We start from the raw sequence: 10498 nt of genomic DNA on the forward strand, positions 1-10498 counted from the left end.
TTTTGTTTGTTTGTTTTTTTTAATATCAGCGCTTAGCTTTTGGGACAGTGAAGAAAAACTGGAAAACATAACTCAGAAAGCAAAAAGCAAGAGGCCCAAGTCATCATCATCATTAATAATAATAATAATAATATTTTAAAAGCAATATTACAATTTTGGAGGGTCTGACACACGGTTTGAGTGCTTGGGGTCAACACCCCTGTAAATAATGCTTACACTTTATGTTTTTACCACAGGGCTGAATTACACCCTTCTTGTAGGGTGGTGTCAAGGATAGGACTCAAACCCAGATGCAAAAGAAGAGAAGAGCAAGCCCTACCCTGCACTTGCAACTGGCCCAGTGGCTGTCACCTGCTCCTTTCTCCCTCTTTTCCCCTAGCTGATCACTGTGGCACCTCAGGGGGTGAGCCCAGGATACCCCTGGATGAGTTGTGCTCTCTTTTCTGGGTCTGCTCTTCACAACTCTTTGTGCTTGGGGGAACGGTAAAATGGGGATGGCCTCGAGAGTGAAATGAGCTTAAAGGAAAGGGAACAGAGAAACCTCCCCCCAGAAGTGGAAGAACTGCTTTGTAAAGACCCCAGCCCCAGCAGTAATACAAATTTGTGGCGAGGGGTACCGAGCCCAGCCCAACAGCTAGTGAAAGGACGGGCTGAGAGGGTAGCAGAAAAGAGGCCTGGGCCATCCACTCAGCACTCCCAGACATGGGCCCCAGCCACCAATTCCCTCCTTGCAACTGCTTTGATGGCCTTCCCAGTCCGCTGTACATCCCTGAAGGAGGAGGAGGAACCAGACTGCTGGGGACAGTGTTGGGACAAAGGACAGCCCAAATGGAAGAGGATGGATGACCCTGGAGAGCAACAGAGCAGCAGAGGAAAGCCCCCCACCCTGAGCCCTTGTGATAACTTGGGTTAGTTTATAAGGAAAGCAGAGCCTGGCTCAACAGCCCCAGCCTCAGAGAGAGGAATTGCCATGGGGGACAGCAGAAGAATGCCTCTGCCCTGAGCTGTTTCCACACCACTCCCAGACACAAGCCCCAGCTGTCAGCTCCATCCTCCCCAAAGACTCAAAAGACTTCCTGGGCCAGCTTCACATCTCTGCCTGTCTCTCCCTCTTCAGGGAAGCAGAAAAAGGAATCCCACTAATGAGGAGGCCACTAGGGCAAAAGAGAGTGTGAGGGGATGGGGATCAGCAACCCACCATGAGCAGAAGAGCTGTCAAGGAAATGCTGTCAGGCTGGAAAGGGAGGGGAGATCTGCCCAAACCCCTCCCCTGCCACACAGCAAGAAAAGTAGCCATGAGGGATCAGAGATTTGTTCACCAATGCACACCCTCATAGGGCTGAAAGCAATGGCCACAGAGGACAAAGGGAGCAAATGCCTTTTCCACAATGCAGCCTGCCTCAGGCACACAGCATTTGCTCAAGCATCCCCTGCCTCCCACCAGGCGCACAGCATTTGCTCAAGCATCCCCTGCCTCCCACCAGGCGCACAGCATTTGCTCGAGCATTCCACCCAAGGTGAGTCCAGGTATTCATTCTTTTTCCACACTCATTTCTACCCCTGGCTATTTGTATCTGATTATTTGTATCACATGGCTGGACACATAGGTCACATGTTACTTTCCCTGCTCCATGGCTGGATGATCCGAGGTCCACAAAGAGCTTTCAAAAAGGTTATGAACATGGTTCTGGCCTGGATATTTAGGTGCCTTCATTTGTGTTCGTGACTCTTTTCCTGATAGGGAACAGCCTTCCTGGCTTGCTCTCATGTTTGTGAAGAGGGGTCACAGACCAAGCCAGATGAGAATTTTCTTTTTCCTCATTACAATGTAAATGAAAATGAAAAGTATCTCTCGTTTTTGTTGATTAATTTATCGGGCTTTGGCAGAAATACTAAAACTCAGACAATATCCCTGCAAACAGACGGCTTTGGGGAAATTGTCCATTTTGTAAAAAAGCCATTTTTTAACAAAACTGTTTCAACAGAAAATTTTTGTGCAGCTCTAGTTCTGGATGCTCTCAAAATGAACCAGTGGGTTGCACCCCAGTGAGTATTCATGGATACGAGATTCTTGTTTGTTTGCATTTGTTGTATTTACCCAGCTCTAGTGATTCACTGCTCTATGGAGCAGGTGTCCTGAGCTACACAATTCATCATAACACTTTGTAATTTGCCTTGTACTAGAGCCCTCAGCAAAAACTGCCACTGTTGAAGCATGCATAAATACTGAACTCCTCTCGGCCCCCTGGGGTAGTGCTGCTAGAACAGGCCTGAGGTCTCTTCTCCGTTGGGATTTTGCCACAGTGTAGACACAGTTTACATTAGTACAACGCAATCTGCACCAGGGCAGTTTAGCCCACTTCTAATAAGATGCAAGTCATGTAGCATCAGTGCAGGCTATGTCAGCACTAGGGGTTTGTAACAGGGTAGCTATACTGGTAGATAAACTCCTAAAGCCTGATTCTCCATTGCTATTACCATGCACGTAGCATTGTCTTTTGCACCACAGCAACTAGGTGCATGTTGCTGCCATTCTGGTTGGCTTTGTGTTTTGCACCCGCTTTGAATTGGCCCCTACAACATAACTATTACTTGTGTTATGGGTTTGCATAGCACCTAGCAACTTGAAGATCCGGATCTCTGATTTCAACCCCCAGGCACTACTGTAGCAAAAATAATAAAATACAGGTAGCTCTTGCTGCTCTTGCTTACACTGTATGTGTGCTTTAGACAAACAGGAGAATTGAGTCTCTAGGGCTTTTGTCCTTACTAAATCCATGTCAAATTATAGCAAATAATTAGAAATAAGAAACAGGCCAACTCCCTCAGCAATTAGTGTCCCCACTGCAAATATACCATTGCCAATGGATGTTGATCTGGTATATGAATAGCCATAGGCTGCATTTCCACATAGCTGTTTACTAGGCCCAGACCGCTAGGGCAGTGTAGAGTTTGTTCCCAGGATTCCTGCGGAAAGCCTGGCAAAGCCAAGATAGAAGAAGAACGGGGTTAACTACAGCACTGTACTAAGAAATTTGCACTTGAAAAGGCCCCTCCACTCTCCCCCCAGCCCCTCAGATCAAAGCAGCTCTCCCACCACGCGATTAGCAAAGCTCTGATCGTAACAAGAGGGGTTAACAGCTCTGTAGGCCCCACACAAGACTTTTAATAGCCCTGCTTCTAAATGACAGCTAAAGCCTTCACATGATCCCCTCACATGAGTGCCCTCTGGCCATTGCAGCTCGCTGGGCTTCCTAGACAATTTGATTACAAAGTGGATGGGTTTTCAGTTGCTTACTGTAAGTACAATAATGTCCACAGCATCCTTTAGAGACCTGAGCATTTGAGGAGAGGGTTAGGAGCAGGGATTAACAATACCTTTTCCTTTTATTCAACCTATATGGTCTAGTCTAGTCTCCTGAGTTCTCTTTCTAGCTCTGGGAGAAGAGAAGTGCCTGTTGATTAAAACAGAAGGTAGGACTTCTGTTTTTCTTCCCTTGGACAGGGCTATATAACCTTGTGGTTAAACTCAGTGACTGGGAAACTTCTGGGTTTTCTTCCCGGAAAGGAAGTGGAGTCTAGCTGACAAAGCAGAGGTGTGGGATTCAGGTAACCTTAGTTGTAAAACACTGGGAAAGTGTCAAACTATTTCCTTGGCCAAGGTTCCCTTGTAAAGCAGAGGTATTAATATTTACCTCATTCAGGTTTTTGATTGAGTCAATGTTGTGAAGTGCTTTGATATTCACATATGAGGAAAATAGTGTATTATGAAGAAAACTGATTAAACACAATGTATGATTAGACTGTTATTTCTCAGTGAAGTTCAGCTGAGAGTGCCAGCCACTGTCAGTGAGATATGAATGCCAATGCATCCTGTCACTGGGAAAACAATACTTTGCTCAGGTAGAATAGCATTTTTCATCTCAGGCTGTAAAAGCACTTTCCACAAACAGATACATCTCTTTTTACAGATGGGGCAGCTGATGGATAGATGCAGTGGCACCTTAGAAGTGTAACAAAGCCTTTTCCTCTGAGTCTTGGTAGACTAACTTACCCACCAGGCTTTGCAGTGGGTAAAGTGACTCAGAGCTAGGCATACAAGTCGTAAGAGCTGACTCAGTTCCCTTGTTCTGACCATACTGTTTCCTACATCAAAGGACTAGACTCTTTCTAAGTATTTACCCATCTGTGCATCTGTTGCTATGACTGCTGGAGTCTAACTCAAAAGGTGAAGGATTTGGATAGGAAATCATCCCCAGCTCTTCGGAGGAAGGAAGATTATCACTGTCCAGTTATTATGGTGGAATGTCACACGACAGAATGGCATCGCTGAAGCCCACCACGCATTGTCTAACAGATTTCACTGAGAGAGAGTCAAATGAGGAACCACCTGCAGGGCTTTTGTCCTCTTGATGTCTGGAAGGCGGGTTGAAGGGCATATTCTGCTGCTGAAATATTACAATCCTTGCAAGAAGCACAGGTGAGGAGGACTTGTGTGTGCATGCATTATTTCAGCTTAGACATTGTTTGAATTGTAACGAACATAGCAGAGCTTCCTTTCTTCTGCACTGGGGGCGGAGGAGGGACACGAAATCAGAATTACCATTCCTGTCTGACCCTCTGCTAAGAAATAATTTGCATGATGTTAAACCACCCTGAGGCATATTTCATCTGCTTTACCACAGAAAACAGCATTTCTCAGTGCTCAGACCTGGGGTCTGAGAGTCTGGTCTTGTTCGCACTGCCAGTTCTAACAGGGGTATGAGCTAATGCAAGCCAGGAGGCATAACTTTTATACATAATTCTTCCACTTATTCACCTTTGCCAAGTCACTTCATTTCTGTGTATCCATCAGTAAAACAAGTAGAGTTATTATTTGCATTGCAGTAGTTTATGTTGGCCCCACTTGGAACTGGGGGCACTGTTGTACTAGGTGCTATACAGATACATATTAAAGGGTCATCTACTTCGGTTCATGAAATATGCGATTTAAAATTTAGTTACTCCAGTCCAAAAGGCAGTGTGGACATTTGTTTGTGCAGGACTTCTCTACACATAAAAGTCACAGCAGTTAAATTGTTTTTTAAATGCATTTAATTAACCCAGTGTAAGCTCCTGTGCAGACATTCTTATTTCAGCTTAAACTAATTCCTAGGATAAGGCCACAAGAACAAGGTAACACAAGGTAAGCCAGGGTGTAAAATTACAGTGTGTTAGCAGTAAATATGAGATACCTTGCCCCCCTTATATTCACTTTCATTTATCATGGACTAAGGGCATGCACATGAACAGTAATCACAACATAGCTGCACACTGTAAAGTCAAACCTGGGTTTACCTTGTGTTAGCTTGTTTATGTACTTGTAAGAGTGCTTGCATGAGAAGTCAGTGCAGAGTCACTAGTACAACGTAAATTCATTCCTGGGGTCACTTCTCCAAAGTTAAATGAGTACAATTTTCTCATATCAACAAATCCTTGAGTCTGTAAGGTCTGATCCCCACCTCAAGTTGCACAGAGGTGTTATTGTAAACTGATTTAATCAAACAAATTAAATGTTGTATGTTGATGCTTAAATTGGTTTAAATCTGTTTTGTATTGGGTTAACTTGTTACTATTTACAAGGACAAGCTAAATTGATGTAACTAGTTTTAAACCAATATAAGTGTGTCCTCAGATGGGTTTGTGCTAATTTAATTTCAGCTGGTACAATTTTGATACATTGACTACTTCTAGGAACATGTTTAAGCTAAACCAAAACAAAAACCTCTTAAATCAAACAGAGTGTCTATATGGGGGCTTTATACCAATTTTATCATTTAAAAAACCACATGATTTAGCAAGGCCTAAAAGGCAGCCCCTGTCCTAATGATTTTTTTCTTTTTTGCTTTACAAGGGTGATGCCAGAATTAATTAATGAGCCCTTGTAAAGTGCTGTAGGACTGCTAAATTGCTATTGAGCCTCAAACTGAATTGAGGGCAAGGTGTCTAGAATTCTTTCTATAGTTTTACACACTACCTGAACTATGTCAGCTTCATCCACACATGAACGCAGACACCCATGCATGCACACACCCATCCCACACTTGCTAACCTTGGGGGGAGGGGTGACAAAAGGGAAAAAGAAATATGGGGGTCTCTTTTTAGAGACTAACCATAATCTATGGAGGGTGTTGGGAGGCCAGAGATAAAGGTTATCAGCCCCTACCAACCTACTCATAAAAATGCTTGTGCAGCACTTTTCACCCCTGCATCTCAAAGCACTGCACAAATGTTGGTCAATATAATTTTGCTTACTAGAAAATAGGGAAACTGAACAAGGGAGTTAGGCAGCTCAGTATAAGGTGAGGAGTCAGAATGACTTGCCCAGGGTCATGCCCAGGGTTAGGAACAGAGCTTGGAGTTGAACCTGACTCTCCTGTATAACTGTACACTGTAGCCCTCACCAGAGAACTACACAATGCTTTCCCAAGAAACAGAGGAGAAAAAAATAGTCTATGCAATATAAGGACAAAGTATGGCTCATACTTACCACCCGGGCGGCTCTCTCTTGTGACTCACATTTTCGACAGAACCAGGGTCCGGTGGGAACCTGGACAATTCCATAGCAAGCTGAAAGAAAAGTAGGAGATGGTCATATGGCTTATTTTTCATTGCTCATTGAATATAAACTGTTTTCTATGATTATAAAAAGGGGATGTTCCAGCCTAAGCAACACTTTAAACAACAGGACCATAATACAAGATCATAAATTAACATTAAACAGTAGCTTCCCCACCACACCCCTACCCTCTAGCAGCAGAACTCTACCCTGTTAAGATACCAAGCTCCCTCTCCTGCCACCACAAGTCTCTCACAGAACACCTTTTGGCTTTGATCACACCTGCAAATTAGAGTACTACGGAAAAAGTCAGCCTGAAACAAATCTGAAGCTTAAAAGGAACAATTAGCACATCTAGTTTGACCCCCACCATGTAATATAGACTAGAATTTCATCCAGTCCACATAGGCACAGGGTAGTGAAATACCAGTAACTTGTCTATGTTTGCACAAGAGCTGGGACTATAACCCAGGTCTTAAAACTCCTAGGCCCATCATCCCTTCATCAGTGAACCAGTCTTCAGTAGCAGTAGCTCTGGGCAGGTAGGGAGATGCAGGAGACAAAAAAAACCCCAACCAAGATCCCACAGCTGGGAACTAGATTTTCAGGAGAGCTCAGTCCCTAAATAAGTGACCACATTTTCCAAAATGCTCAGAACTCAGCAGCTTCCATGATGACACTCTTAGTCAGACTTTTATCAAAAGACTTCATGCCCCAATATGAAGAAAATGTCTGAAAATGTAGCCTAAAGGGAAGCTGAGTTATCTGGAGAACCTTCCTCTGATTCTGCCCAGAATAGGGTGGATAGAGTGCTTATAGCTTCTTGCTCCCTGTGCTAACCAATTTCAACCCTGCCAGTTCCCACTTTATTTATTAGATTCAAGGTACTTAAAAATATGCCTATCCAAGGCTGTAGGCACCCTAACTATTGTTAGCAATACAATAGGATCCCAGCAGCATGAAAGGAATCATGTTAATGGGCACTCAGCCAGCCAGACACCTACAGATACTTTTTTATACCCCTTCATTACTGTAAGAACCTAACATTAGACTTTTCCATAAGCCATGTCCAACAGATGTCTTTTTGCAGCATGCCTGGAAGGTCACCAACTTTGGGCTGTTTCAGAGCAATGTTGGGAGCAGGTTCCACTTTAACATAATAGCCTCTAGCTCATATCCAGGCAAATTTGAACAAAGCTTTCCCCCAGCAGTCTTTGGTTTTGCCATCATTGCTGATTGTTGCAAGATCTCTCTGTGCAAACAAAAGCTCTCTCTTTTCCATAATCAGCCTGTTTCCTTTCTGTGATGATGGGACAGTACAGACTCTGGGCTACTAGTCCTGTACAAGGATTGGTAGTGTCACTTGAGGACACCCTGACTTTTTCAGCCACCCCCTGCCAAACCCAGCCAAGGAATGGCCTTGATGGGTCCTGAAGGACCTTCTGACTCTGAGAGGATGCTGGCTCCAATGCCACTAAAGCAGGTGCGTCTAAAGCTACAGAAGCAAAGAAAAGACAGGGGTAAAGGGTGAAATAATTCATGCTCCAGCCACTAAGACAGAACAAATTACATCCTCTTTATTCCACCTCCAAATCTGAGCTGACAGTTGGGGTGGAATCCCAGTCGCTCAAGATATTTGAAACTAGGTTCGACAGAGCATCTGAAAATATATTGCTGCAAGCAATCTTGTGATGGTCCCTTGGGGATTGACAAACATGACCCCAGTTGTTTTTTTTCCTCTCTCTAATGCCTGTGATTTTATGTGAACCAGAAAAAAAATGTGGTGATGGAATTAAACCAAAAGGGCTGGCTCACTCAACGATGAGCCAAGGCATACACATAAGAAAATAGAAACTGTATAAAAGCAATGATAGAGGAGCCTGCCTTGGGTCCATCTTTAGCAATGGGCTTTGGGCCAGAAGCAAGCACTCAGCTGGAGACATTATTCATTTCTGTACCCATTGCTTCAAGAAGAAAGAAAAGAAGGAAGAATAACAACTGCATGGAGCTGAAAATATTAATTTGCCATTTTGATTAGATTTTTGTTGACATTTAGAGTTCTGATGGAAGGGAAGAAACTAAATGTTCATGATTCTTTGCACAAAATATCATAACCTTTTTTTTTACTAGTTTTAATGCAAAGCTTTGAAGTAAGCTCAAAAATAGCTTTTTGCCCCTTTGTTTTATTCAGGAGATCATTTCAAACACTAAACATGATTTTGCCAATATTCAGGAAGTACAAAGAGAGAAACTAACAGATTAACAGGTGGTATTTTGCCTCAGTAAGAGTTAATTAAAAGCGAACCAAAACCACACCACAATGCCAACTCTATGGGAGAGGATAATGCTTTCAGATTTCATCTAGGATATACTTGAAGTTACTAGCACTTGAAGGAGGCCTCCAAGTTCTAAAGATCTTGCTGGGTGTATTTAATAGGCTGCTCCATGACTGTGACTTTCTTAAATAAAAAGTGCTTTGCAAACCCAACCAAAATCAAATGCTATATGCTTGCTCTGCCATTGCCACAGCAAATAGAAAACACACAGTCTCAACACCTGTGCCGGCCTGAAAACAGAGACACCCTGAAAGGATAAAAGCACTGTTCTTGTTTGCAAATGAAAGTATCTTGGTTCATTTGGGGAGTGGGGTTGCAGATGCCACTGCCCTTCATTTCCATCCGGTAATCAGTCATGAAAAAAAATGTCTTGAAGCTTCTGGTATTACACATAATGGGAAGTAGGAGAATTATATCAGTGACGTTAAAACAACCTGGTGTAATTTTGAAAGGACTTGCAGCAGAATGGAGTGGGGTTAGGGCCTCCCGGAATAAACTGTTTTATGACAGGAGACAGCCAAGCATTAGTTCTGCCTTCTAGGAGATTTCCCCTGCAAGCTTCACATCCTCTGTTTAACTCCCCTTTGCTCACCTGGTTGCAAATTACCTCTTATTACAGGTGTGAGCCTGGATGTGACAACCACATACATCTCAGGAGAAAGCCCAACCTCCAAACTCAAAGCAATGCAGCATATTATTAAAGTTGAGGGAAGGGCACGCGTGCATGCGCACGCGCGCGCACACACATACACACACACACACACACACACACACCTGGCTTTGCCTGTTGATATGGGCAGGGGGTTGCCTACAGAAAGAGGATAGATAAATACTGGCATATGGACATGATCAGGATAGATCCAAAACCTGACAGATACCAGATGAGACAGGATGCTTATTGCTTAACCTTATCAAGCAAGCACTTCCTCAGTTTTGCAGCCTCTTTCCTTCTGCTAGATTTAAACCAAACCAAAGCAAATGTGCGTGCGCGCACACACACACATACATACATACATACATACATATACATACACACATATACACACCTGCATATACACACATATATATGTGCATGCATGTGCACACATATATATACATACACATGTACACACACATATATGCAAATACACACATGCATACCCACATATACTCATGTATAGGCACATGTACACACAGACACACACACACATATATATACACATACATACATGTACACACATATGCACACATGTATACACACATATACTCATGCATAGGCACATATACACAGAGACACACATACACATACACACATGTATACACAAAGATGTACACAGGTACACATGCCCCCGTATACACACATACGCAGACACACGCACACAAGGATACACGCACACGCACACAGACACACACACGTGCACACGCACTCTGCTGCTTCCGAGATCTGACGGCGCAAACTTTCCGGTCCAAGCCCGCTGCAGGAGTGCAAAGTGATTTAAACATGCAAATGATCCTGATCTCGAGGGCGATGTGTGGGGGGTTGTTTCCTCCCCGCCTCGGAGGATGCGGCCCGGGGGCGGGCGGG

At 43.7% G+C, this 10498-nt stretch overlaps 1 protein-coding gene across 6 annotated transcripts in view; it reads right to left on the bottom strand.

Moving 5' to 3' along the window:
- MLLT6 (MLLT6, PHD finger containing) overlaps positions 1-10498 on the bottom strand; it is a 99562-nt gene that overhangs the window by 87906 nt on the left and 1158 nt on the right. For all 6 annotated transcript variants that reach the window (XR_003091674.1, XM_025191127.1, XM_025191125.1 and 3 more), the window contains exon 2: positions 6530-6609. Coding sequence is in view for 4 of the 6 variants with exons in the window: in XM_025191125.1 (XP_025046910.1) it covers positions 6530-6609 (80 nt within the window). In the remaining 2 variants the exon portion in view is untranslated. The remainder of the gene's footprint in view (positions 1-6529; positions 6610-10498) is intronic.

Source organism: Alligator sinensis, unplaced genomic scaffold (genome assembly GCF_000455745.1).
Source record: "Alligator sinensis unplaced genomic scaffold, ASM45574v1 scaffold1261_1, whole genome shotgun sequence".
In the NCBI taxonomy this organism is placed as follows: domain Eukaryota; kingdom Metazoa; phylum Chordata; order Crocodylia; family Alligatoridae; genus Alligator; species Alligator sinensis.